General features: G+C 36.1%; 2 protein-coding genes and 1 long non-coding RNA gene across 4 annotated transcripts; 1 reads left to right on the top strand and 2 right to left on the bottom strand.

Annotated features, from left to right (window-relative positions):
- Window positions 1-639: 639 nt before the first annotated feature.
- On the bottom strand, window positions 640-1225 carry tal2 (T-cell acute lymphocytic leukemia 2). The gene has a single exon (XM_014978209.2). It carries the CDS (start codon window positions 1216-1218, stop codon window positions 880-882), a length of 339 nt encoding a protein of 112 aa, XP_014833695.1. The 5' UTR covers window positions 1219-1225; the 3' UTR covers window positions 640-879.
- Window positions 1226-2408: 1183 nt separating this feature from the next.
- Window positions 2409-5261, top strand: LOC148157629 (uncharacterized). The gene is made up of 2 exons (XR_015764250.1): window positions 2409-2954; window positions 3338-5261. It is a non-coding gene; the product is annotated as an uncharacterized LOC148157629 (long non-coding RNA).
- A 3189-nt stretch (window positions 5262-8450) lies between these two features.
- shoc1 (shortage in chiasmata 1) lies at window positions 8451-27613 on the bottom strand. Of its 2 annotated transcripts, none has more exons than XM_088008687.1 (25): window positions 27484-27613; window positions 26323-26413; window positions 26086-26249; window positions 25664-26013; window positions 25385-25526; window positions 24433-24537; window positions 24228-24357; window positions 23866-23975; window positions 22438-22683; window positions 21280-21660; window positions 19989-20216; window positions 19178-19372; window positions 19003-19095; window positions 17696-17877; window positions 16846-16918; window positions 16651-16720; window positions 15877-16052; window positions 14914-15019; window positions 14173-14284; window positions 13550-13671; window positions 12552-12639; window positions 11585-11716; window positions 11257-11406; window positions 9639-10275; window positions 8451-8769 (listed from the first exon to the last, which is right to left on the bottom strand). In XM_088008687.1, the coding sequence occupies exons 1-25, from the start codon at window positions 27587-27589 to the stop codon at window positions 8684-8686; spliced, it is 4275 nt and encodes a 1424-aa protein (XP_087864813.1). In that variant the 5' UTR covers window positions 27590-27613; the 3' UTR covers window positions 8451-8683. The 2 variants fall into 2 exon arrangements, with proteins under 2 accessions (XP_087864813.1, XP_087864812.1); XM_088008686.1 differs by having other exon boundaries at window positions 19989-20210; window positions 22426-22683; window positions 25385-25542; window positions 25665-26013.
- Between the last annotated feature and the right edge of the window lie 246 nt (window positions 27614-27859).

The raw sequence follows: 27859 nt of genomic DNA, 5'->3' as shown, positions 1-27859 counted from the left end.
TTCATTTATTTACAAAAAATAAATTAAAAAAAGCAAAAATTCCTTTGAAATCGGATATTTGTGAGCAATGACTGAAAGCAGATTGTCAGTTTCATCCCAACATTAGAAATCCGCTGCTGAGTTTTGAGAAAGAGGAAGAAAAACAGGAAATCTGATTTCTCTGAAGCCTCAGAAACTTGACAAATGAGAAAAGGTCAGATTAGGTATTAGGACTAAGAAATGATGAAATAAAATAAAATTCAGAGAATAAAGTCATTATGACAGTAAAGTACAAGAATAAAAATGCTTATTCTCAAACAAAGTCGCACGAGAATAAAGTTGTAAATTACCAGAATAAAGTCATTCTTGTAATACTATGACTTTATTTTCATATTATTTTGAATTTATTCTCAATATTTTGACTTTATTCTCAAAATATTGACTATTATATAATTGTGCATTATTTTGACTTTATTCTTGTGATTTTATTATTTTTTATTTTCTTAGAATGGCTCTCTGTTGTTGATTGAGTTGCCATATTTTAAAAGAAAAAAACCAAAAAGTGCTCGTTTGCAATCTGGAGAAATAGCTCAGCCTTCATCTGTTCCTCATTTAATCTAAGTCAGAATAAGAAAATCCACAATCCTCCATTTTCCTCATTGGAAAACAAGGAATTCCTGCAAAATTAAATCAGTTCCAGCAACAAGGGATGCAAACATGGAGACACGAAGGAAACGTGGGACACTTCCATGCAGAAAACGTATAAATTGCTCCTGGAAATTATACTTTATAAATAATCAGCGTCGCAAGAGGGACGCGTCTCGTCTTCCACAACGCGAGTTTTTATTCCCCTGTAAAAAAAATAAAAACAGTTTGAAAAGTCCTCCATGTTCTTCTGGTCTACCAGGCCTCGGAGCTGTCGCTCCTGGATCCGGGCGACGGCGCCTCGGTGTCGCTGGTGGCGGTCCAGGTTCGGGGAGGCGAGTGCAGCCGCTCCATGTTGCCCCTCAGGAAGCTGAGCAGGGCGGTGGAGGAGTGGCCGGCCGGCTGGCCGCTCTGGCTCTCCAGCAGCTGCACCAGGAAGTTGATGTAGCGCATGGCCAGGCGCAGGATCTCGTTCTTGCTCAGCTTCTTCTCCGGAGGATGGGTGGGGATGAGCTTGCGGAGCTCTGCGAAGGCCGTGTTGACGTTGTGCTGGCGCCAGCGCTCCCTGGTGTTGGTGAACACCTTCCTGGTCATGATGCTGGAAGGTAAACGGGATCGAATGAAGCTTTTTAACAGTTTATTCATCTGTTTTAGATTATAGTGGAGATTAATTCAATATGTATGCTTTTTGTAAAGATAATTTTAATCTTACCAAATATACAGCTCTGGAATAAATTAAGAGCCCACTGCACTGAACTGAAAACCTCCTGGTTATTCCTCCAGATATCGATTTCTGGACTCTTCCTGAGTTAAAACATTATTATTGTTGTTTCTAAATTAATATAAACTTGTTTTCTTTGCATTATTTGAGATCTGAAAGCGCTCTATCTTTTTTGTTATTTTGAACATTTCTCATTTTCTGCAAATAAATACAAGGGTTAGTTAAATACTGAGACATGTCAGCAGTTCATAGAATAAAAGAACAAAGTTCGTTTTACTCAATAATATAACTAAAAAACGTAAAACCAGAGAAACTGATCATTTTAATGGTCTCTTAATTTTTTCCAGAGTTCTATTTGTTCTAGTTTCTAGTACAAATATTTTAACTAACTTGAAATAAGACAAAACTAACTGACAAGTAACTTTTCAGTAAGATATATGAGCTTGTTTTAAATAAATAACTCCTTAATAATAATAAAACGTTCCAGTTCAACTGGTAGATTATTCCACTTATAACAGGGGAAAATGTTACGAGTGAAATAATCAAACAGTAAAACTAGTAATTTTTCATCAATATTAAGTAATAATTTACTTAAAACAAGCCACCGTAACTTGCTGAAAAGTTACTTTTTTCTCATTTCAAGTTAAGATATTTGTAGAAACTAGACTAAAAATATTTTGTGTTTTTGCAGCTTTGCAGTTTCTTTAGTTAAATTTAGTATCAGACTGGAATGTGACTCTTTTCTGTTTATATGTTTGGTTTCTGTTGGTGTAAATTAGATTTTGCAGCATTGAATCATCTTAAGAACCAACTTCAGTTGACGGATTATTTTATTCTTCTAAGCCATTTTAGTTGCAGAAACACAGTGTGTGTGTCATTACTTTATAGCTGATTGACAACCTGAGTTTTTCATTTTAAAGACAGTCTTGTTGATGAGTCACGGTGTTTATTTGTAACGGACTTCTGTTCTGCTGTCACAACTCGCTTGTGAAAATAGATTTTTAATCTCAAGGAGTTTTTAAAATATGAGTCCAGTTTTTATATAAAGCACCTTTATATAAAATTTCCTCTAAATGTATATAAATACTTTCAATGTAATTTAAATGCAGCTTATTATAAATGTTTACACTTTACAAGACACTTTGACGAAAGTAATCAAGTTAATCTAATAATATAGACAGATTTTATATTCAATATTAATACAATTTAAAAAGATACATATTTTATATTTTTATCTTTGAAAATAGCATCTTTGTTCAATGTTCAGTCCTGATCTGTGTGTAAGCTTTTATAGCCTAAGTTTTTTTATTTATTCATGATCATTTAGTGAGAAATGTTTCATTTTTCATTTTCAGCAGGTTTTCTTGCAGAAAAAGGCAAATTTTCAAAAAAGAAAAATACAATTTCCTCCCAGTACTTCTTACAAATGATATCTATAACCAAAGCAAACATTAAAAATATTATGTGTCTGACCTGTTTGTGTAGAAATGTGCAGAAATCTCAGAAGGCAGAGCTTTTGTCCGCAGGTCATCGGCGTCTGGCAGTCCTTCAGCAGAGCCTCCTCATCGTCACTGGATCCGGTGGAGCGAGAGGGAGGAAGAGGAGCCGGGTGAGACGCGGCGCGCCTCCATCCCACCTTTTATAGCCGGGCGGCCCCATTGTGTGACGTGTGTCGTGGTGGAGCTTCATTGTGGTTGTTGCTCAGTCCCCACCTCCACCTCCTTTATTGTTATTGTGAATAAATTGATGTGAGTTACTGATGTTGCTCCGCGGAGGTCGTGACTTTAGATGGTTTCTAAATGATTTTATCAGGTTTTTGTGTTCAACTTTTAAAATGACTGAAAGTAGGCCACCTTTAAGGTGATTGTTTGTCATTTAATCCCTGAATGATCCCACTGAAGGTCATAAACTCCTATTGAGGTGAAACTGAGACGTTCGGAACGTTCTCTTACTGTTCTGGACACTGATTCCTTTCTGCTCCTCTGACATTAGGCGTGGACGGCCCACCAGGAGAAAAACCTGCAGCTCTGCCTTTAAACTCAGCCTGATTGGCCCACAAAAGGTAAAAACACCACATGCAGATTGACAGTCGAACAATATGTGTTTTGTTATGACTCCGGTAATCTTGTTGAGTGATTCCAAGGGGCCACACATAAATTAGAGGAAACATGGAGGCCAGAGTCTGACTCCCATCTCAGCCATCACTCCTCACTTCTTTTTTTTCCTTCAACCCCCGTTCAGATAAAATAAGTCCAGTTTAACCAATTGTCACTGTTTCTTTTTACACCCTTCAAGTGTTGTTTCAAAGACGCAGCCTTCCAGAAAACCGTGTGTGTGGAGTAGGAATTTACATAATCCGATTAGGCAGCGGGATTAGTCGAGGGCCTGGAGAACGGGCCCCGATGGGGGGCGTTTGCTCTGAATCTCCCATTCATGGGTGCTGCTGCACGTCCAAGAGGCTGCACCTGCAGGCCGCTGTCCGCCTCCACTCAGGTCTGCAGAGTGGAGTCAGGTGGTTCAGTTTGGTGATGCAACGCCCCGACCAAAACCCTTTAAAGGCACGCCATCTTGGTTATTTACATTTTCATTTGTAACATTTTGCACAGCGAAACCCTGCGACATTGGCTTAATCTTTTTCACATTTTGTCAGGTTTCATCCACAATCTCCAGTGTCTTTAGGTTTTTTTTTTGTTGTTTTTTTTAATGTGACAGCAACACAACGCGGTGGTGAAACTGAAAAACTCATCACAATGTAAGTGTTTCATATCAGTCGATAATTATTGATTTTTGTTTTAAATATCTGAAATATTGCCAAACTGTTGGTGTGAACTTTACTGCTTTATCCGAAGTTTTCACTCCACGCTATTTATTTTTTTTTTTTACTTTTCAGAAGTTATGAGGCACAGAGGCAAAACGTTAAACTGCTGCTGCTACAGGTTGTTGCTAGGTAACCAGAGACTGGTGTTAAGGTCGTATTAATGCATGTCATCACAGTCTGAACAATCGGATCGACATAATATAAGAGTAGACCTCGCATTGGCTGCTCCTGCTTAGGAAATACGGCGGCCATCTTGGAGCGGTCGTCCCTCCTACTTTGCTCAACCAAAACAGCAGAAGATGCCTCAGCACTGCGGGATATTGTTGTTCGGATCGATGGACTATTGATGTGAGGGCTCAACAAACAACATTTCACAAGTAAGATGGACATATTATTGTGCATATTTTGTGATTAGAATATTACTTTACTGTATTTATGTCCATCGGCGAGATACCAGCTAATATTAGCTACAGTGCTTGGTGTAATACGGTTCAGCCCCGCTATGAAGGCTAACTGAGATTCCGTAAATCTAAAAAAATTAATTATTCTCTAACATTGACTTAGATTATCTGACACAAGAGCCTATATTAGAAATGAAACAATGTAACGTATATTATAAAACTTATATTACTTGTGTTATAACATTCACCAGCAAAGTTTACACAGGTGGTAAAGACTAATATTTATATGTAATTCTTTCACTCTGTCAAAAGTAAGTTGGCTCCCAAATCTTAGGTTTTTGTTTTGAAGGTTTCCTAAAGACACGATGTGAGGAAGAAGTGGGAAATATCTTTAAAGAGAGACGGATTCATTGCAGCACGGATCAATCTCGCATCGGATTTTGGACTCAATCTCAGCTGCTGAATCACTCTGAAGCTAGAACTCGTCGGCTGAAAAACACATATATCTATATATGTATGTACATACATACATATATATATACATACATAAACCTGTATCTAATATTATTCAGTATTAATCATTATTTATTTGTGTCATTATTAATCATTATTTGTGTTTGTATAGTTATATAAATATGTATTTTTATTACTAAATAATTTATTAAATAAATTATGAACGGGTGTGTGCTTTGTAAAATGCTCATCATACATCGATATCAGAATATTCCATTCCTATTCTATTGTTATAGCCACTAAGCATATTTAAATATGCTGAACTATGTATTAAAAACATACTTAAAAAATACAATTGTTTATAAATGTAGCTTTGATAGATGTTTTTGAATATGGTTTCCAGTAACAAAAAAGTGTGTTATGATCGATTAAATGCGCTGATACGTCATTGTGCCTGCTAAGCACATAACGCTGAGTGGAGTGGTGTACCGCTCCAAGATGGCCGCCCTAAATCTCGTCAGCGACAATAGGCGAGAGCGGTCCATGAGCCGTCTATTATATTATGTCTATGGATCGGATCCTTTAATGCGACTTGGATATCCGATACGTATCCGATTCAAATGTAACTTGACGTTCAGGTCGCGTTCATCCGACCTGAACGTCATTGACACTTGACAAACGTCACTATTCTGCGTCCTGATGCACACAGCGGGAAGAAAAACAACCATAGCGGACTAGAATGAGGATTAAGTTGTTAAAGTGCTGGCTCCGGTCGGACAACAACTTCAAAATCGTAAACTATGCTCCACCGTTAGCATCCATGTTAACTTGCCGAACAGTGAGCACTACTTCTACTTTTTTATATTCCTCTTTAGGTGTGACGATATTGCGCCCTCTACTGCGCATGCGAGATACTTTCAGGTCGTTCACGCTGGAGATCACGATCAAGTCGCTTTATTTAGAAGTTTGAACGACCACGACAAAAAAGAATTGAGCATTAAGACCTGCAGTCTGAACGCAGCCATAGGCTCCTTCACACCCTTAATTAATGTGTAATAAAAACTTATTAATTTATAAAGTACTTATAGATAAATTAACGTCTATGAACTATTAGCTTTCTACAATCAAAGTTAGTAAATAGTTACATTTACTTAGTTACGTTTACCCAAGTAACTATGGAAAAAGTTTACTTTTAGGAGTATTTTTACTATGCTGTACTTTTTACTTTTGAGTAATTATTAGGAAGTATTGCTTCTCTTACTTGAGTAAAATTTCTGGATTTTCTACACACTGAATGAAAAACAAACATGTTTTAATCAAAATTTCACCAGACAAAAACACACACCAGCCGATTTTATTAGTTTTTGTTTTTTTTATTAAAAGAAACTGATTTGGAAAAATTTGCCAGATTTTGTTATGTTTTTCATTATTATATCAGTTATTGTCATTTTGGTCCTTAAAATACCAAAATTTCCACTTAACTTTTTGCTTTGTTCCATCTAACGATGTAACTTTTAAATATTAAATAATTTATAATTTGATCGGTTACTCAGGAGTAGACTTTAACAAATACTTTTGTACTCTTACTTTAGTAAAAATATATTGAAGCATTACTAGTTGATTATAATTTTTGGGTACTCTGCCCTGCTCTCCTATATAAGGAGAGCAGGGCATTTGCCCTGCTATATAAGAGAGCAGGGCAGAGTACCAGTTATAAAGTGGTACCTTCATATTTATAGGTTTCTTTAACTTTCGTTTGGTTCTGATCTGTAATCCGACCCGGAGGTCGTATTCCTCGAAGACTTGAAAACACACAGGTGACGGTTTAATTGCCATCTGCGATGAGAGATAACGGCGGTATGACCTTTCCAGCTGAATCCAGAGTCGGACCCGGACGGGTTTAAACAGCCTGTTAATTCCCACATTATCTCTGCCGGCCCATTCACTCCAGCGCTCAAATATGTTCAGGAACCATTACCGCACCATTAGGCCGCTGTTTACCTCGCCCTCAAAGAGAGACTCCGTTGACCACCCGACCAGGCGCTTTTGTTCCTGAGCAAGTAATAAAATGAGCCATTCCTCTCTCTTTGTCCGGTCGCTGCTCGGAAGGCCGGGCCGAGGCGCAGAAAAGACGGCGGCGGGTTATTGATGGCGGCTCGGCGGTGGCTGGCCGGAGGCCGGGAGTCCCCAGGGCTCTTTGTCTGGGGATCATTCCTGGGGGAACTGGCTTCAGTCTGCTGGCTCGTGCAGATAAGCACTCTCTTCACACGCTGAGAGACCACGATAAGGGGATTGCTTCACTAAATTATATATAAAAAAGAATCCCCACCAATGGAGCTGCTAAAATGAGAGACTTTATCAGTGGAGATGGGAAAGACCCTCAATCCCAGCCCTCCACCCATAAATCACTGCTTCCTCTGCCACTGAGCGCACTCAAAAAATGAACAACCAACTGCAACTTTTACTTTAACCATTTAATTAGGGCTGCAGCTAACCACTGCTCAGTAATCAATTCAATAATTGCATTAAAAATGGGAAAATTCTGCTGATCTTTCATTTGACCACATAAGCCTTTTTTAAGCAATCTTAGAAATGCATTTAAAGTGCTGATAAATAACTTTTTTCCAAAATAAAACATTTTATTGCACAAAATACAGTAACAGCATTCCTTTAGTGAAACTTGATAATTTGTAAAATGAGCTAAAGAAATCCTCCTAACATTTTAAAAGCTCAGCACTTTCTGCTTCACTCATCAATACAACATGCAGCTGATCAGTTGACTATAAGCCAACTAATAAATAGACAAGAGCTACTTAATAGGTGCTTTTTTTTTGCAGACTGAACCAGGTGGAGGAGTTCTGGGAGAATTTATTTACAAAGTTTTTTTTAAACCTTAGATTAAAATCTATTTATTTTTATGTGCTCTGAATATGTTTTTTTTTTCAGCAAATGGCCTATTTTAGAATCTGTATACTCTAGTTAACGATTAATCAATTACCAGATTGGTTGACGATTATTTCAGCAATTGATTCATCACAATTAATCCTACATTTAATATTTACTATTTATTAATTGAACCTGCTTATGTCAGAAAATGTTATATAAATAAAACAATTATAAAATAACAAAATCATGCATTTTTTTTCCAAATCTGTTTCTTTCAATATAAAACTTTAACAAAAACTTAATATTTATTTTCAACAAACTTGTTCACTGACGTCTCTCAGTTTCCAGAAATGTCACTCAAGAGCAACAATACTTTATAATAGTTACTCAAAAAGTACTGTATAGTACAAATACTCCTATTTTTTTTTCAAAACGTTACTCAAGTAAATCTCCGTAAATTAGTTACTACCCATCTGTTCCCAATAGGAAGTAAAGGACGTGATTTAATACATTCATAATTTCTCCCAGATTAACGAGTTACAGAAGACCAAGCTGACCTCATTTTATTAAATCTTTTCTGTGAAAATCTTTAAATTACAATCATATATGAGTAACATGTTTTACATCACAGCTACTGAATTTACTAAGTTTAATTACATTTGAATTCATTTTTTATTGTTACCTTTTAAAGTGGAAATGGTAAAACTCTTAAATATGGAACAATAATGTTGGAAACATTTACAGTTCCGATAAAATGAACATCTTATTTTTAAAAGAAGATTAAAACAGTTTAAGCCTCGTCTGTCCGTCCTTTCTGCCAGGAACTCTCTCATAGCTCAGCCTTCCCCTCTTCAGCGGCGTCAGCACTGCAAAACAAAACCGCTCGGATAAGAAAAAAATCCATTTTTAGAAAAACATGAAATAAACATTAGCTGCGTTTCCATTGACCACATAACTGCACAAATTGACATCTTCAAATCAATGTGCGTAATGAATAGAAGTCAATTTTAAAAAAAATTATTTGGTGTTTTCTTTTATATTTTTTGTATTGAAATTCGTGTTTTTTGCAAAACTGCAGTGGAAACATTTTTCTCAAATTACACAAGTCACATGATCAACAACCAATGGTGCAAACCACAAAGAGGAGGACGACAGGAAGTAGTGGGAGGATGATGGCGCTGCATGTTTGTTAATGTCTTATCATGTGAACTCAAAGTTTTATTGCAATATTTTAAAGGGCCGCTGTGAAGATGATAAAAGTGTCAATAAGAATTATTCATTACATTTACTCTTAGGTGATTTTTGGTGACTGAGTGTCACAGCAGTCAGAAAAAGTTGTAATATTCTTTTGGACACCAGTTACATAAAAATGTGATTTTTACCACTAAGCTGCTCACATTAACTGTATTAACAGTAATTGTATTTTAACTTTTATTGATACTCATAATGAAAAAACTGGAAAAAATAGTAAAATTAACAATCCCAAAGACAGGGACAGTTTCAGGAGGTTTTAAACATCAATGAAATTTATCGTAGCAGCGATAAATTTCAAAACTCTTATGGTAAGAAATTTATCGCGATAAACAATAAATGATACGATAATTGCCCAACTCTAGCCCAAACTTATTTAAATGTTTATTATTTAATGGAAACGACGCAATTAAGAAATCAATTATCGAAATATCAACAAAGTTTTGCTTGTTTGTAGGAAACGCAGGAAGTGAGCTGCTCTGACCTGATCCAACCAGACCAGCTGTGTCTACGCTCCTCTTCCTCTCCTCACCGCTCCAGAACTTGGGTCCAAAAGAAGAAGAACCGCTGCTGGTCAAACTGTGATGGCTTTGATCCAAGATGGCTGCCGTAAGAGGGCTCTGACTGAACATGAAGTGAGCGCTCTGGGGATGCTGGAGGTCACTGCAGGAAGTGTGACTGGAACTGAACCGAGAATCCAGTAGAACCGGGCTGTTTGCTGTCTGAAGGTACGAAATGTCTGGGGAATCTCTTGGCGCCCACAGATCACCGGCCCGTTCCACGACTCTCCCTGCCGCTCCGGCTCTGCCTCTCCAGACAGGAAGGATCTCCTCCTCCTTCCAGGGATCTGGACCGGTCCAGGCCTTAACAGGACTGCCAAAGGAACCGTTCAGGTCCAGTTTGAAGTTTGAAGAGTCTGGGTTCTGGTTGGGGAACAGGTCTGGGTTCGTAGCTCCACATAGGAAGCTGCTGTTAGGCTCTGGATGCAGAAGGTTCATGAACCCGGACTCAGCGCCGAAGGTCTGAGCGGTTCTTAAGGGTTGTTCAGAACCGCTCTCATTAATCTGAGGGGTTGCTGGCTCTGAGTTACTCAAGTACAAGGAAGTGATGTCACTGAACAGCTAAAAACAGGAAGAAGCGAGGTGAAATTAATCACTCATGCAGCACATTGTGGCATTATTTAGCTTCACTGTGCCTTTTTTATTATAACATCTAATCTGTTATTATTGCAAAATATGTTAAAATAATTTCTTGAAATGTTAATTGCTATGCTCATCTTTCCGAAGCTAGCATAGCAACTGCAAAATAGAAAAGCTTTCAAAGAGAAAACAACATCATGGAGACTTAAAATCAGAAGATATGAGGCAGCATTCGTGCTACACAGATCTAAAAATGATTAGATAGTCAATCAATCAAATTTCATGTGGATAGCGCATTTCAGCAGCAAGGCATTTCAAAGTGCTTTACGTAATAAAAACAGTCATGCATCATAGAATCAACAACCAAAACATTACATCAAGTCAAGTGCCATCGTTAAATTCGTAATTGCTTACATTTCAAATAACAGGTGGGTTTTTTGTCGAGATTTAAAGGAAGTCAGTGTTTCTGCTGTTTTACAGTTTTCTGGAAGTTTGTTCCAGATTTGTGGTACATAGAAGCTGAATGCTGAAAGACAACATGTCTCCTTTATTAACCCTTTAACATTTTTACCAGTAATGCTCCGAGAAGTAGCTCCTATTATGAGCTCGGCTGATGTGCAGTTCCACTAATTAGGTGTTTGCTAATTGCTGCTGGCTAGTCTAAAGGAGCTGAGTGGGGAATTTGTAAAGGAAAGGTTCCAAAAAGTCGGTTTTACGTGTTACTGCCCCTTTATTATTATAAAGTTTATTTAATGGGGACAGACACACATCGACATAGACAAGATGAATAAAACAGCAGTCCCATGTTTGCATCATGGTGCAATAGCAACAGCTAATTCGCAGCACTTGTCCCTAGTTGGGCTTTTTAAAAAAAATAACTCTAAAAATTGAAGTGATAATCAGACAGAAAAAAAAACAGAAAAATGTAAAACATCAAAAATGGGTTAGTAGTGGCGGCGTCACCTTAAGGACTTTCTGTGGGACTTCAGGAAGTAACTGTGAGAGCTGCGGCAGGTCGGCCCCCAGGAGCCACTGCAGGGAGGGAGCTCTGCTCAGCATGAGCTGAGCGACCAGAGGACTGACACACGGGAACTGGGACAGACACGCCTCCTCCTAAATGAAACGACAAAGACACTTATAAAGCTGAGATGTGAAAATTCAAAAACGTCTAAAGCTTTTTGGTGAGTGAACTTTACAGGAAACTACAACAGAGTGTTAGAGGCAGACTAAGAGATTTTCCTTGTTGGAAAGACGCATTTAAACATTAAACATAATAAAACTTTAGTCTCACCTGAGAGGGGCTGACCGTCAGCCAGTCTCTGTCCAGGTAGCTCACAGGATCTTCATATTTGGACATCAGGGAGCTGAAGCAGATCTGATTAATAAACTCGGCCATTTCCAATACTTCTGACACAATCAGCACCTGAAAACCAGTGGAGAGAACCAACGGGAAACCACTGGTGAAACTGGTCATATTTCATTAAATAATACTGCAACACAATAATACAACAAATGAAACACTTTCTATACCTGAACAATTTGCTTATTAATATAATTGAATCACGAAGACATAAAGTCAAACTCAGTAAGTTAGAATATTACTGAAAGCTTCATTTATTTCAGTAACTGAAACCCACAATATAGGTTAAGTTGTTAATTATGATGATTTTTCATTTACAGCTGATAAAAACACAAAGTTTAGATGAAAATACTACATCCGATCAGACCAAAATAAACCTTATTAAAATAGAAATGTGGCTTAATTAAAACTATGTAAACACTGCAAAAAACAAATCATACCAAGTATTTTTGGAAGTGTTTCTAGTGGAAATATCTTAGTCAACTTGAAATAAGACAAAACTAACTTACAAGTAACTTTTCAGCAAAATATAGGAGCTTGTTTTAAGTCAATTATTGCTTAATATTGATAAATATGTAATAGTTATAAATGAAATAACATTAGAGTAAGACATTTTATGGGAAAGATGTGTTTTCTCATAAGTTATGGCTTAAATATTTCTTCTTCTTAAAAAGTTACTTGTAAATTAGTTTTGTCTGATTTTAAGTCTACTAAGTTATTTAAAATAGAAACTAGACCAAAAACAGTTGGTAAAATTTAATGTTTTTGCTGCATAAAGAACCAAAAACACAGATCCTAGTTTATTAAATATGACTGTTCATTAAAACTTTAACATATTTTAGTTTTTTTATTGCTGTGAGCCACTCCAGGCAGAAAACCTAAAAACATTTGTTTCTACCTTCACATCCAGGTCCTCGGACTTCATGCCGAACAAAACCAGAGACGAATAAACCAACGCCAAGTTGTTGAAGGTTTCGCTTGAAAACCTGCAATTACACACAAACTTTAAAGTAAAACTTAGTTGGTTTTAAAATACTCCTAATGCATTTAGAGGTTTACCCCTTAAGATAGTCTTGATTACTAGCTCTCCTTAGTTTCTAAAAGGCTTTTTAAGTTTTTTATTGGATTTAAGGTGCTTTATTTAAGATTATGGTAACATATTTTAAAGCGTACTATTTTTTTGTTTGGCAAAACAAAACCTTTAAGTCTGGTTAACCAAAAAGGCTTCAGTTCACAGATTCATTTTAAAAAAATCATTAAAATAATAAATTATTTTAATTTATTATTAAACAAGTTTAGATAATAAGCTATAGAGCATGATGATATGGCTGAGATTCATATCAGTCGATATTGATAATTGTTGATTAGTTTTTTTGTCTCAAATATCTGAAATGCTGCCAGTTTTCACTCCACACCGTTGTTTTATTTTTAAGCAGTTATGAGGCACAGAGGAGAAACTCAAACTGCTATTGCACAAGCTACTCAAAAGGCTGTTGCTAGGTAACCAGAGAATGAGTTGCTAGGTAACCAGAGAACGAGCGAGTTAGTTGACCGCTGAATATTGTATCAAACATATTATCTACTGATACTGATTTATTGTCCAGCCCTAACAGGTTGTCTCCATATTGGTTAATCCTTTGACTTTAGGAGCCTTTTTATGAATAATTAATTTAAAGTTTAGTTTAATGGCTTAAATGACAAAAATATTTCTGAGATTGTCAGAAAGTGAAGCAGTGATAAGTGAAAAACCAGCCGAAGTATGAAGATCTACAAAACCCCCCAAAGAGTTATTGATCAAATTGAGTTTACCAAGCTACAAGAAAGTCTGATAATAGGTAGGAAGGACTTGTTAGTCAGTGGGTTGATGAGCGTAATGAAGTTTTAGTGAACTCTGACCCTCCGCCTCGGCTGTCAGGGCAGTGCAGGACGAGCCAGCAGCAGCTGTACTGCAGAGAGAGAGCGCTCAGCCTCATCACCAGCCTCTCACTGGCTCGGTCTTGACCCAGTTCACCCTGCTCCTACACACACACACACACACACACACACACACACACACACACACACCAAACAGCACAGACTAGATCAGTCAGTCATCAACAATGATGTCACTTAAGGTGAAAAACTGTCTGTCAGTGACAGACACGACAACAAAAGTCACCACATTCCCTTCCTTTAAAACAGGAAGCTTTATATGTTTATTTAATACAAACTTCTCCTCTATTTCCACTTAACTCTGTTTGGAGGCGAGGTCAGAGTCTGGAGTTGGTCTGACTGATGCATTGCTCTTCAGTGAGACAGACTTCTGTCATTAGTTCATAATTATAATTTTCAGCCATTGTTTACGTCCAGAATTATGACATGTCTAACACCAGTAACATAAAAGTTGAATAAAATAAAACCGTTCAAACTGAAGATGGTTTGCAAACAATACTAATTTATCCAAATTAGTATTTAATGTTGAGGTGGAGCAGATCCTGCATAGAGACTGGATACGCCAGAAGTCTGATGTGTCCGGATACCTGAATGACGATAGCTGTGCTTTCGTCTACGGTGATCACAGCGTAGTTATGGATTCCTCCGAGTTTCTGCAAAGTCAGGCTGTGGCTCCTCTCCATCACAGTTACACCGAAGCTGCAACACAGACGGACACTCAGAACCCCAAAGCTCCAAGATAAAGTTTAAAGCCAACATTTTAAGAAATTTTTCTGGTAAAATTGCATTTCTTGGCTAATATTATGACTATGTTCTTGTAATGAAACAAAAATGGTCATTGCATGGCCCTGAAACACCTCACAGACAGGATGACTAAAATAAACAAATTTTTTTTTACAATATTTTCTGTCGTTTGTAATTTTCTTATTAAAAAAGAAAGGGGGGTATTGATTAAAATCATAAATAGGACCTGTTGTGAAAAGAAACTGAGCTTTTATTTTGAAGGCTAGGGGATCTTGGTGCTGGATGCAATTGAGATAATAGTAAAGGTGACAATAACTATATTTATAGTCATAGCCCCAGTAAACTCCACACACTAACTTCATTTAATCATATTTTCATATTTTATTGATGCTCTCAATGAACAAACAGTGGAGAAAATTACAAAAATAACAATCCTGACAGTTTTTGTTTTTTTAAACACCAATAACTGAAATTTATTGTGACATTGATAAATCAAAATTCTCATCATGACAAGAAATTTATCACGATAAATGATAACCGATACGATAAATGCTGAGCTGTAATGGATGTATTGAAAGTCTCACCTTGACTCAAGTGTCTGCAGCAGCAGAGGATAATTCAGAAGCCCCTCGGTCACCAGCAACACAAACGGGACATTATCCTCCAGACGCCAACAGATTTTCTCTGCGTCTTTAAGGGAAGAAACAGACATTTAGAAAATTAAATGAACACAACCATTTAGATCCCCTGCATGTTATTGTTCCATATGTGCACAATGCTGGAGGGCAAACAGACTATTTTTTACATGCTGCTGCGGTAGAACAGTTAGCTAAATGAAACCTGGAGATGTAGGTATTGCCAATTTAGTGCAGTGAGCCACATTTAAAGGAAAACAGAAACCCATTGAGGAATAACTCAAAACAACTCGTATTCTCATCTATTCTCGCTTTCTATGCCGGCTACGCTATTCGTTACCATAGCAACTGACAACAACGAAAGTACTGGGATTCAACACCAAAAAATACATTTACCACACAAAGAAAAGGAACATTCAGTCTGTTACAGTTTTATGTTTATAGGCTCAGGGTTTATTTTGCGATTATTAATAAGTGATCGCTGCTATTAGCTAAGCTAACAAAGATGTGGTAGATTAGCTAATTTAAACGCCTACTCTACCGATGATCTGTCAGTTGGGTCGCCTCTTATTTTGTAGCTGAACTGAAACATACCTTATTCCACAGCACATCTGCATGTTACGGTTGTCAGAGTCAACTACTTCTCTCCCTCGCTATTTTTTCTTCATTAAAACTTCTTCCTGACTTTGCTATCAAATTGTCAGAGCAGAAAAGCACGGTGTCCATTTTTCTTACGTTTGTTGTTGTTTGTTTGTTGTTTGTAACAGGGGTACGTTTAAGATTTAGCGCATTATGTTGACAACTTATCAGCTAAAACCAATGCTAGCCATCATCTGCCAGCAGCTTTTTGCCCTCCAGCAGAGAGATGGTGGGGTGGGATCTGGATGGTTGACAAGCGAGCAGGAATCAAACCGGAGTCGGTCAGGCTGGTGATGAAGGAGAGGCGGCTGATGCTTCGGTCGCTGCAGATCTGGGACCAGCGGGACGGACCCGGATGGTCGAACTCTACCAGGACTGAGAAGCAGCTCCAGGGAAAGTCGGGTCCGATGTTCTGCTCAAACACCAAAACACAGTCGCCGCCGCTCACTCTGGGAAAACAGGACAGGAAGAAAGAACAAAGTGAAGGAGCCAGCCATATTTTCTGTCTTTATTTTAAAGTAAAATAATAAACCAATCCGGGCAATACGGTTTAAAAATAAAATCTCATACCAAATCCAATTTTAATCTATTTTTTTGTTGTTTATTTCTGTTTAACTACAAGAATATACTCAAAATATTCACAGAATAAACTTATATAAAACATCAATAAAACAAAATGGCGGCTGTGCTGATGGCATCACTATGGAAATCCAAGGAGCACATTGGGGAAAAAATGACCCAAAATTCAATGAATTGATTGATAAATAAAATCGATTCATTGCCAGCCTATAGATTGGCTGGCAATGAATCGGCCAATCTATCAAACATCCAGCCTGCTTGTTGTTTGTTTCAGCATCATAAAAAAGGTAAATGAAAGACGAAGTCTACAGTTTTGCTGGAATGTAAAAAATAATGACAAACTCTTTTCATAATAAATGTAGTAAAACATCTCAAGTTAAATAGTAATTTAACTTAATAGAGCATGCATTTTATAATTATTCTCACAATTTGGATGAAAACATTGATTGAATTTAATACTTTCAGGACCTGCTGACCACAGAGGCGCCGTTTAGTTTCTTCTTCTCCTCATCAGGACAAACTGAACTAACTGCAGCTCCTGCAGCAAAACGACACAAACGAACGTCTGAAAATGATTCCAGGTTCATTTATTTTCTGTAAATATAGCAACAGTAAATGAAAGTCAATGAGAATTTCTGCTAATTAAATCTGAAACCTGCTCACCGGTTACTTTGCTCAAGCTGCTGATGACCTTTGAACTGGTTTCATGAGATTCCACAGAGAGAATAACAAGAATCTAAAACACAGAAGCTGATTTATTACTCTGCCTTGCAAAAGTATTTAAAACCCATCAATCTTTTCACATTTTGTCACTTTTCAGCTACAAACCAAAAATAATTTTTAGATTTTATGTGATAAAACAGTTTATCACATAAAATATTTGTGAAATGGAAAACAAAATTACTTTTATTTCCTCCCTTTCTTCTGCACAGATTTATAGAGTACAATAAAATTACTATTACACTAAATATACTACTAGATTATATAAAGCTTATTTGCAAACAGATCATCTATGGGGGCTCATTTACGCCATGAAGGAAAAAATTAAAACCCAACAGGAAGTCATGACTATAAAATAAAAGTCTCAATTATGAGAGTCAACTTCCTGCTGCTTTTCAAAGCGCGGTCGCTCCAGTGGAAGCCCAGATCTCATAATTATTCATTTTAAAGTCATGACTTTGAAATTTGAAATGACTACTTTCTATCTCAAAATTATGACTCTTAAAGTAAAAAATTTCACTCTGTATCTCAAAATTATGACTTCAAAATTATGACTTTGACTCTCAAAATTATGTCTCCAACTGGCATCAGAGTAGGAAGGGCCATTGATAAATGCATGGTTTTAAAAATAAAAAACACTTTAACATTATGCACTACTTTTGCTTTGATGTATTAAATTGAATCCTATTAAAATACATTAATTTCTGAGACCACAATGTGACCAAAAGTTGAAAGGTAACAAATACTTTAGCAACTATTTAAATATGCAACAAAATCTTGTGAGAAAACCGACTTTCTCTGTAGAGTTGCTTCCTTTTCTCGTTTGCAGCCATTCGGCCAGAAGCTGCTGCAGCTCCAACAGTTTGAAGTCGGGTTCTTCCTTCCTGCGACTGAGGTAGAGGATGATCTGCAGCCTCTTCCTCAGCTGCATCAGGCGGTGATCCTCACACGTCTGAGCTGCTTTGGTCAGGTACTCTGAAGAGTCACAAAATATCAGATGACTGTTTCACTTCCTTCACTTTATTACAAGACTTGGTACGGTTTTGGTTTCGTTATAACATATTTCATTATTTAACCCTCGGTGTGTGTGTGTGTGTGTGTGTGTGTGTGTGTGTATGCCTGGTTTCCACAACATTTTAACAGGTTTCCAATACTTTTACCTGTAATTAACTTAATTCAAGAACTAGGACTGCAACTAATGATTATTTTAATAAACGATTATTCTGATGATTAATTTATTAATCAATTAAACAAATAAAAAAATTCAGCAGAGTTTTTTTTAACCACTTAAGTCTTTTTATGAAATATTAGAATTAGATTAAAACATGCAAAAAGCAGATAATCCAATCTTCTTTTAAATACAATAACATTTATTCCTTAAGGGTTTGTTTGGTCATTTGCAGCTAAAACAAAATACTTCTAACGTCACCATGTTTATATAGCAAAAGCTGCTTAATAAAATATTTTTTTTCAGAGAATCTGAGCCAGTTGAAGCTAAAACTGCCTCTTAAGGAGTTTTGGAAAGAACATATTTACAGACAAAGGTTTATTTCTACCATAAATGCAAAATGTATATATATATATTTTGTACAGTTTTGGAATAATTACTGCTTTGAGTGTGTTGTTTTTTCAGTAAATGGCCTTTTTGGGTCTGTTAATCAATTACTAAATTAGTTGGCGATTATTTCAATAAATCTATTAATCACAATTACTCGGTCCAGAATATGAATAAATTTATTAATATTAGCTTACATCTCAGGAAACATTTTGTCTAAATCTTTAGAAAAGGTAAAGTATGATCAGTAAAAAACATAAAACAGATTATCTTCAGTCAGAGGCTTCTTCAGATTCACTGTAACACAGACTGCTACAGGAAATCACCATCTACAATAACTGAAGAATCTGAATTAATGAGTTACAACAACATTTAATTTCCCTTTGGGATCAAGAAAGTATTTTTCAATTTGAAATGTTCACCTTTTGGCTGAATCTGAAACGACTCTGCTGTGACGTAAATTAAGTGACGATTATTTCAATAATCAATTAATCAGGATACATCCAACTAATCATTTCAGACAGGAGATTTCAGTTCACACTGACCCACAGCGATGCTCAGGTCACACTTCAGCAGCAGCTCTTTGAACGTCACCAACACATGGATGAGAGCAGCCAGGTTAAAAAGCTGCTCCTGAGCTGCAGCAATAAGGACACAAGAGTGAATATCTGATTAAAAAAACATAAGATGTCAGATATGTGAAAAGAAAAGCGGTCGTACCTCTGAGCAGCTCGGCGCTCCCTGCCGGGGTCCTGCTGAGGGCCCGGTCCTGCTGTTTGAGCAGGAAGTGCGTCTGGTCTGGGGACAAGCAGCTGAAGTCTCCCCACGACGGGAAGTGGAGCCCCAGCTGCCTGGCCGAACTCAAGCAAGGCAGAGCGACGGCCAGCAGCTCGCAGAAAGATCGCCGCTGACTCTCTGCAGGGCAGCAGCAACTTTTAGGAACATTTCAGACATTTTTCTACAAACACTGTTCAACAGACAGCAGTGGATTCATTAGTGAAAATACTAACAATTATTTTAGTAATCGGTCATTCTGACGATTAATGGGCTAAAATATTGTCACATTCTGACACTTTGATATTTATCAGAAATTCTTTTAAAAAATGCTGATAAATAAATTATTCTTTTTTATTTTTTAAAGAAATATGTCTTATTGCCTAAAATGCAACAAACATGCATTTATTTAGTTTACACTTTATCATTTGTAGCAAAGGATGAATCTGCATGCAAGAAAAATATTTTGTGCTTTCTGCTCGACTTATCAATACCGGCTGATCGTGTGATTATTTTTTATGTCAACATATTTACAAAGATCTTTTATGTTAAAATGTAAACATTACTGTAGAGTTTTGGTTTAATTACTGCTCTGAGTATTTTGTTCTTTCAGCAAATGGCCTTTTTTCAGTCTATATTCTCCATTTAACGATTAATCGATTACTAAATTAATTGACAATCATCTGAAGAATCGATTCATCCCTTTTAATCTCATTAATCATTTCTCTGACAGGAAGCATTTGATCCAAATGTTCACCTGTTGGCTGAACCTGAATGACTCGGCTGTGATGTCTGAGGTCCGAGTCGCAGACAGGACGACCGTCGATCCGACCCGCCCCCAGAGCGGCCGGGTTCTGCTCTCTGACTGCGTCTCCGATCACAGCGAGGCTCACGTACGCTGGCTTCCTGTCAGTCGTCTTCATCTCTTCTGGAGGATGATGATGCTGCCCTGGCGTCTGATGGTTCGCCTCTTCTTCTTCTGGTTCTACGAACACGATGGAAAGAAATCACAGAGAGAAACTTAACATAAAAAGAAACTGAGATTCTGTTCTTCAATTAAGTTTAGAAAAAAGAACTTATGGCACAAATATGGATGGATTTTTTCTAATCCACACATGGTCATAATTACACATACAGGCTAAAATATGAATAATAATACTTTAATCACCAACAAGCTGCTGGTGTAATTCTTACTGCATATCTGACCACTCTTCTTTTCATATTTAGTATTTTGTGCACCATTTGTGTTTTAGCAAAAGAGGACAGTGGTGGAATTTTAGACCTTTGTCGAAGTGGATAAGCTCAGCTCCACATGTGAGTATCGGCCAATCTCACAAAATTAAGGAAATTGGTGCAGATTTATCGATGCATCTTTACTGAAACTGTTTGTCAAATCGTATCATCCTGAAGAAGAAAAGTTCAAATAAATTATTAAAGTACTAAAATCCAAACTGACTAGCGCCCACATAAACATTTTATCACCACTATAGGAGATTTTTTCTGCCAATAACCATCACTAACTCTAAAAAATTGATTTAATATGAGTTATAATAACATTTAGTTTTCCTTTGGGATCACTAAAGTATTTCTGAATTTGAATAGTAAAAAAAAACAACTTTCTGTTGAAGGTTCAGAAAGCATCAATCTAATTCAAATTTGATGAATAGATAACTGACAGAAAATCAAACCTTTTTATTTTAAATTAACCAAGGAAACAAGAGAAAAAATTTACTAATTTAATTGTTTTAAAGTGTTTGGTAAAACCTTTAAGACTTTGAATTGTTGTTGAATGTGGAAACATTAGAAACATTTCTAATATTTGTCACTCTGCTGAAGTTTTCACTTTCTTCTTACAGAGTCAGCTACAATTTTAGATTATTGTCAGTGTTAACAGAAACTTTTCAGCCTTTTTGCTTTTACTAAGACATTATTATTATTAACTAAAGTAAGAGAAGCTCAGCTGTATTAACTGTTGAGGAGGAAAATGTTAAATAAGCCATAAACCAGTTTTTTTTAGAGAAAAGGAGCTGATGACTGTGTGGCTGTACCTGCAGAAATGCTTGTAGCTGCAGCCAGCTGCTGTGACCTCAGCATCATGAAGTCGGACAGAGGGTCCAAGTTCTTCTCGGGTCGATGTTTTGTGAAGATCAAACTCTTCTGATTATCTCCAATGTTTGATCTGGAGAGCTGAGAGCACCCAGAACCACCGGAGCTCCTAAACCAATCTGTTACACCGCTGCTGACGTTGACGAGTGCAGGAGAACCGGCAGCAGGTTCTGAATGTGTCTTCTCTGGACCGGTGCTGGTGGTGCTTCGTTCCCGACTGTTTGGGCCGACAATGTGTTTCGAGGACAAGAACCGGGATGAATCAGTGGGACTTTTTTTTAGGAGATCGGTGTTGTTTGGAGAATCCACACGGAGAAATTCAACTAAAAACAAAAAAAACACCAAATATTAAAGGAGACCTATTCTGCTTCCTTGAACAGGTTAGCTTTATGGTTTTTTCCTGTGCTTGTTGTTTGCATATACATATATATGTATGTATGTTTATATATTTTTATTGATCATAGTTAAAACAGATAGAAAGGTGATGAAGATGTACAAAACATCTTCATCACATTTTTTTGCACAAAATCATTGTTAGATTTTATCTTCTTGTCCCTTTAAATCCTAATAATCTGATGCTGGCCACTAACTCAACGTTTACACTTGCAACTGAAAATGGCTGCAAACAGATGCAGAATTATACAAACATACATCTTTGAAAAGCAAAAGTAGAGCCTTCTGTACAACCAACAAGAATGCAGCACATGGTTTCCAGAGTCAACAACAAATCACTTGTCTTTTCCAGCAGCCATTATACAACATAAAGTGGTAAAACCAGCTGATCAAATGTGCTGGAGCTCTGCTTGGGTTGCTAGGTAACCACCGCTGGGCTCTGCTGATTTGTTACTTTTGAAAGGTTTATGAAGGCTCATTTTCCAGACACCAAAAGAAATGTAATTTATTGCAAAACATTTTTAAGCGTTTGGATTGTTTTCAGAAGTCGCTTAGATGCAAATGGGAGAACAAAAACGTGCAAAAAATAATGTATATTTCTACTTATTGGCTTATATATACATATTATGAAATAAATCAAATATTTATTTTAAAGAACAAAATTACTGTAAGGGACTGTCATAAAATATCTTTACACAGATCCTCACCCTCCTCATGTTCAGGTGTCGTTCTGTTGAAGTCTTCCTTCTCGTTCTGTCCATTTGTAGGAACCTCAGTCATCATCATTTCAATCAACTCGAGGTTTTTACCCAGAATTATCTCTGGCTTTCCTGTCTCCAGACGTAGTTCCAGTTTGTCAACAGCACTGTTGAAACTTTGTTTTTCTAGTTTAATAACTCCTAACGCTTCACCCAGAGGATGAAACCCTGAGGCTGGTTCATGTAAAGCAGGCTCTGTGAGAAAATGAAGAGTTTGAGAAATCATTTGGGGATTGATAAGATATATTTCATATAGATGATATTGATGAATTAATCAGTAATTTAATATATAACACTAAATAAAGTTGAATGATGGAACAATCTCTTACATATAGAAAGAAGAAAGTTGAGATTTTTTGTATATTTCCCTGGATTATAATTTATTTAAAATCAAAACAAGGTTAATCAATACTTAAACTAAAGGAGAAATATTGATGAAAGCCAATTATTACTATAATCAATAATTTATTATTAAATAACCAATATTAGACTAAGAAATATCTACTCACTACAGATTAACAAAGTAAAATAAACAAATAAAGTACATAAACCTTTTCCCCAGGAAAATACCGACCCCTGGTGGTCCACAGAGAGCACTGCACTCACTTTTATTGTACAATAAAAGTCTAAAATTTTGACAAATAATAATAAAGAAATTATTACTTCAATGGTTTTAAATATCAGGACACAATAAAATATTTTGTGATGGCAGGTGAATAAAACCAAATCATTACTTGACTAAAACAGGATAAACAACAACAACAAAAAACACCTAAATGGATTCTAACAACGTTAAATTAATCAAATATTAATTAGTAAGTGTGAGAATTTTAATTAAAGATGATGTTTTGAAAGTTTAGAGTTGTTACAATCTGTGTTAAATTGATTATTTGAAAGAATATTAGCAACAATTTTAGTCAAATAAAGGTCCCTGCAGTGCAGAAGCGGTTATAACGTCTGTACTGTAATATAATTGATTTTTGCTCTTTTGTAGATCAATACCTTTGTTTGGTAGTCTGTAATGTTATGTTGGTGAATTAATTAAAATAATCATAATAATTCTTGAATATTGTTAAAAAATATTAGCTCCATTTGCAGATGGCTGCACAAATATTTTAGGAAAAATATTTTGTTTTCTATTTTTTTTATAACTTATTTTAACAAGTGAAATTTTTGCAGTGAAATTAATACGGCAAGAAAAGTAGTACATTTCTCCAAAGTGCTATAAAATGCAGATCATCCAGATATAGTATATCTTATAAAGAAAACACATTTTGCTGTATTGTGTTTTTTGTAGCGTAGTATTAAAGTTATTTGTCCTTGTTTTGCAGTGAAAGTTTCTAACATCTGATAGATGTTACCTGTCTATCTATTTACCTGTAAAGTTTTTATCTGACAACAGGAAGCGAACGACGGAGGTCAGATGCTTCTCTGAGCTCCAGACCGTTTTCTTCATCTCATTTTTGGTTCTTGTTGAGAGCAAAGACCTGAAAAACAATCATGATTGTTACTTTTTTAAAAATGCATTAACATAAAGAATGCTACAGAGTCAAGTGTTTGTTTCTGTAATAAAAAGTCGACTGAAATTTGAGTTAGTCTGACGCTGGTTTGAGATTTCCGTTGTTGATCACATAGTCAGTCGTTTTTATTATGATTATTGTCTTGTATGAAATGCTGATAAAATTTATTTTCTTTTGGAAAACCTAAAGTTTGAACATGAAGCTGAAATATTTTCTCACGTGGGTGTGAAAGGAGAAAGTTTTTCTTCCTGGAGATGAGATGTGGACAGACGGCAGTGGGTTCGGTTCTTCTTAGGAATTGGGCTCAGAATAAAGTCCAGCTCTGTTGCAGCTGGAGACGCAGCACTCCCTTAAAAAAACAAAATGTTTTGGGCCAAATCGCAGCTTGGACTCCAGACTGCAGAGATGCTTTGTGTGCATTTACCTGAGAGTCCTGATTCGACCAGTTTTCCACTCTGTGTCTTTTCTTTTATTTGTTTTTGTTGTAAATCAAACTGAGAAATTTCTACTGGAGCCTTTGAAAGAGAAGCTACAGGAAAAAAGAGAAAATTATAATTTAATTCCTGCTTTATATTTTCACTTAATGTAAAAAATTAGGCTTCATGCACTTTTACACAGTAAAATTCAAACATTTTTCAGGCATTTTTAAGGTAAGTTTTCAAACTTTTCCAGCAGTTTAGATATAAAAACAATACAAATTAATTAAAAAAGGACAGCTTAAATTTACAATTATATGTTATTTATTACTATAATTAATAATGTCTTGCTGTAGTATTCTACATTCAGGTACAAGGTAAAAATATAGTAAAATTATATATTTTGAAACGTCTCCCTCTCACTCACTCTAAAGACCTGATGGGTCTGAGAACAAAACACTAATTTAACAAAAAAATCCCCAATTTCAACAGCGTTGTTTCACTTATAAAATAAAAAGCAATCTCTATTTCAAATACACAGATAAGACATAAAGAAAAAATAAATAATAAATATTAATTACATTGAAACAATCCAAACACATCAGCCTTCCTGTTCAAGTTAAATGCTTAAACATAATAAAGAGAGTTGCATAGAAAAATCTCTAAAAAATGTTCTCCCTAAGTTTTCTGGCTTTTGTCAAATAGAAATAATTTTGGTAATTCTAACTAACATAAAACAAGAAACGTTTAATCTGATTTAACTTCACACTGTGAAAAAAAATGTGTAATGTATGAAAATATATGATTTCAGCTGTAAATAACATTTCCCACATGTAGGCTTTTAATCAAACATTAGATTGAACTTTACTCCCAAACTCAGTGTTTTGAATACCAAGCACTTCACAAGCCTTTAAAAACATCTTAATAAAATTCAAGGATTTTCAAGGATTTTAAGCTCACTTCTACGAAGTAAATCCAGGACAGAACATTCCTCGTCTACTGGTTCTGGAGAAATGTTCACACAACCACCGACACCAGAAAAAGCCGTGAACTTTTGTGTTTTAAGCCGGAAACTGTCGACTACAGGCAGTAACAGCAGAGACTGCAGAAAAGATAATAAAATATATACATAACCAAACGATCTGACACTTGTAAAGTGTTTTTATTACTGTTATGCAATAAAACAACAATGAGTAGTCTATGCATTAACTTTTAAATACTAATTGCAGAGTCCTGTACCTCTTTCTGCAAGACAGGAAGTTTTAGAAACTGATCCTGAAAATCTCCACATGTGACATCACTGATGGCGTTGGCGTCTGCAGGTTTCTGGTAGGACTCACATCGTCTGAAGCAGCTGGGATGAAACGTAATCCTGGTAACAAGAAGCTCCGGAGGCAGCAGAAATGATTCTGGATCAGAAGAGCACCTGAACATGGCGTCCTCAGAGATGCTGATTCCTGTTGAGTTCAGCAGTGGGTCGGACACAGGAAGCGTCTTCAGCCTGGACAGTTTGGCTTTCAAAGACGGTAAATGTCTTTTTAACTCTGCCACCAGATCTGGAGCAATGAAGTCCTCAGAGAGAAAGAGATCTACAGATGTAAGTAGGTTTACTCACTTGTACGAAGTAAATCCAGGACAGAAGCACAAATGTAATTAGTTACCTTTGCTCTTAGTTTCTGGACTCGTCTGATCAGGTCTGCATTTAGAAAACGTTTCCTGACATGAATCATTAATCTGCTTATTTAGGAGGAAAACAAACTGATCCTCATCAAAGGACTCGGGATTAGAGCTGGGAACGATCTCCACATCCTTTTCCACAATAAATCTGAAATTTTTACACAGATGTTTACAAAATACATTTAAAAAGTTTAATTTGTTGCATTTTAGTGCTGTGATACCTTTCCAATGAATTAACAAGTTGATTTTTCTGTCCAAGGTCATCAAGAACTGAACCACTGACAAATAGTTTGCAGGAAGAAATCACCTTTCCTGTAAATAAAGGCAGGGATAGCTGAATAAATACAGTAATTTGTGTAATTTCTCTTTCAATCACAGTTAGGATTATTATTTTAAAAAATGCAAATATGGACAAATGGAGAAACATAGCTCTGTAAATTTACTAGTATTTATAAAAGTTGCTTTTACTTTTATTTCTTTCCAGCAAAGATTCAACATCTGGCTTTGCACCGAGCAATTATTTATTTTGTTTCCATTTGAGTCCATTCTCTGATTATAAACCCAAAGAAAACCTTTTCTTAGTGCATATAATGTTACAAAAAACATGCTTAAAACAAGTTTAAAAATATGCAAAGTTTGCACATCGAAGAACGTAAAAAAGGTAAATACTGGCGATAGATCAAACTACTTGAATATTTGAACTCATCATGAAATTTATGACGCATCAACAGCGCCCCCTTTAGGACTTCTACAGATATGACCAAAAAATCTAATTAAAAAAAACATCTCTTGTGGAACCAAAAACTGATGATCTAAAAAGTTTTACAGGGATTTTTGGATACAATAAACAAGTCCTGAAACATAGTTTTAACAGGAATAGGTTGAAGGAGAAATTTCCCATTTAAGGTCCTGTTTACGTGACAATGCCAGCACAATAAAACGCAACATTTTTGTTGCGTTTTGGCCTCTCACTTACGGATTTACAACTTATAAGTTATCCGTCTTTTATATGTAACTTTGTGAGAGTTCCACCCAATAAAATATGTATTTTGTGCCAGGAAAGTGTTTGTTTGGTCTAAAATTTGAAACAAGCAAAAAGAAAACATGAGAAAACTGGTAATGGGTTGCTTAAAGATTGCATTTGGTGCTTCTAAAGGGTAGAAAATAAACTAGTGCATTTTCAAAAAGCCTGATGAACTGCAACCAAATAAAGCAAAATATAAAGACAAATCAACTGTTTACACATTATTGCTACATTATTGCCCAAAGTCTTAACACTACAGTATTTTGAACAATTATTCAAATATATATATAATCCAATATCTGCAGCCCCACATAAATAAATTGATAGCAGTTTAAATGTATCTTTGTGTTTTGTTTACCTCGGATCCATGGCTTCCTGTAGGTGTCATCAGGTAACCTGCCACTGTGGGGGTAAAGGTCACTGGTACCAGTTAGATACGGCGCTGGCAGCGACAGTAAGTTCATGGAAATCTTCAGAGTGGTGCTAGCCTATAAAAGATTAAAAAAAACACTAAGGTTTAATTTTGAGATACTGACAAGTTAAAGCAGACGCTAAACCTCACCACAAAGATATAAACTCACCTCAAACACATAGTCAAGAGCTTTAAATCGGACAGCGGAGAAGAGTTCATTTGAGGCGTTTTTATCACACCTAAAAATGTAAAATAATAATAATAATAGTAATAAAATCTATTTTAAAAGGACAAAAACTTTTTGTCCTTTTAAGGACAGCAA

The sequence above is a fragment of the Poecilia mexicana genome, unplaced genomic scaffold (assembly GCF_051168715.1).
Source record: "Poecilia mexicana isolate PSO_F unplaced genomic scaffold, ASM5116871v1 scaffold_9, whole genome shotgun sequence".
Taxonomy (NCBI): Eukaryota; Metazoa; Chordata; class Actinopteri; order Cyprinodontiformes; family Poeciliidae; genus Poecilia; species Poecilia mexicana.
The sequence above is the reverse complement of the archived record's forward strand: the minus strand, read 5'-3'. Positions and strand labels throughout refer to the sequence as shown.

What these genes read in the sequence shown, in the direction of transcription:
- tal2 (XM_014978209.2), bottom strand. Translation starts at nt 1,218, where the DNA reads ATGACCAGGAAGGTGTTCACCAACACCAGGGAGCGCTGGCGCCAGCAC.
- shoc1 (XM_088008686.1), bottom strand. Translation starts at nt 27,589, where the DNA reads ATGAACTTACTGTCGCTGCCAGCGCCGTATCTAACTGGTACCAGTGAC. An exon ending in AGCTACAAGCATTTCTGCAG is followed by an intron (nt 20,211 to 21,279) that starts GTACAGCCACAC and finishes TCGTAGAACCAG; the next exon opens with AAGAAGAAGAGGCGAACCAT. An exon ending in GAGCGCCGAGCTGCTCAGAG is followed by an intron (nt 19,096 to 19,177) that starts GTACGACCGCTT and finishes TTATTGCTGCAG; the next exon opens with CTCAGGAGCAGCTTTTTAAC.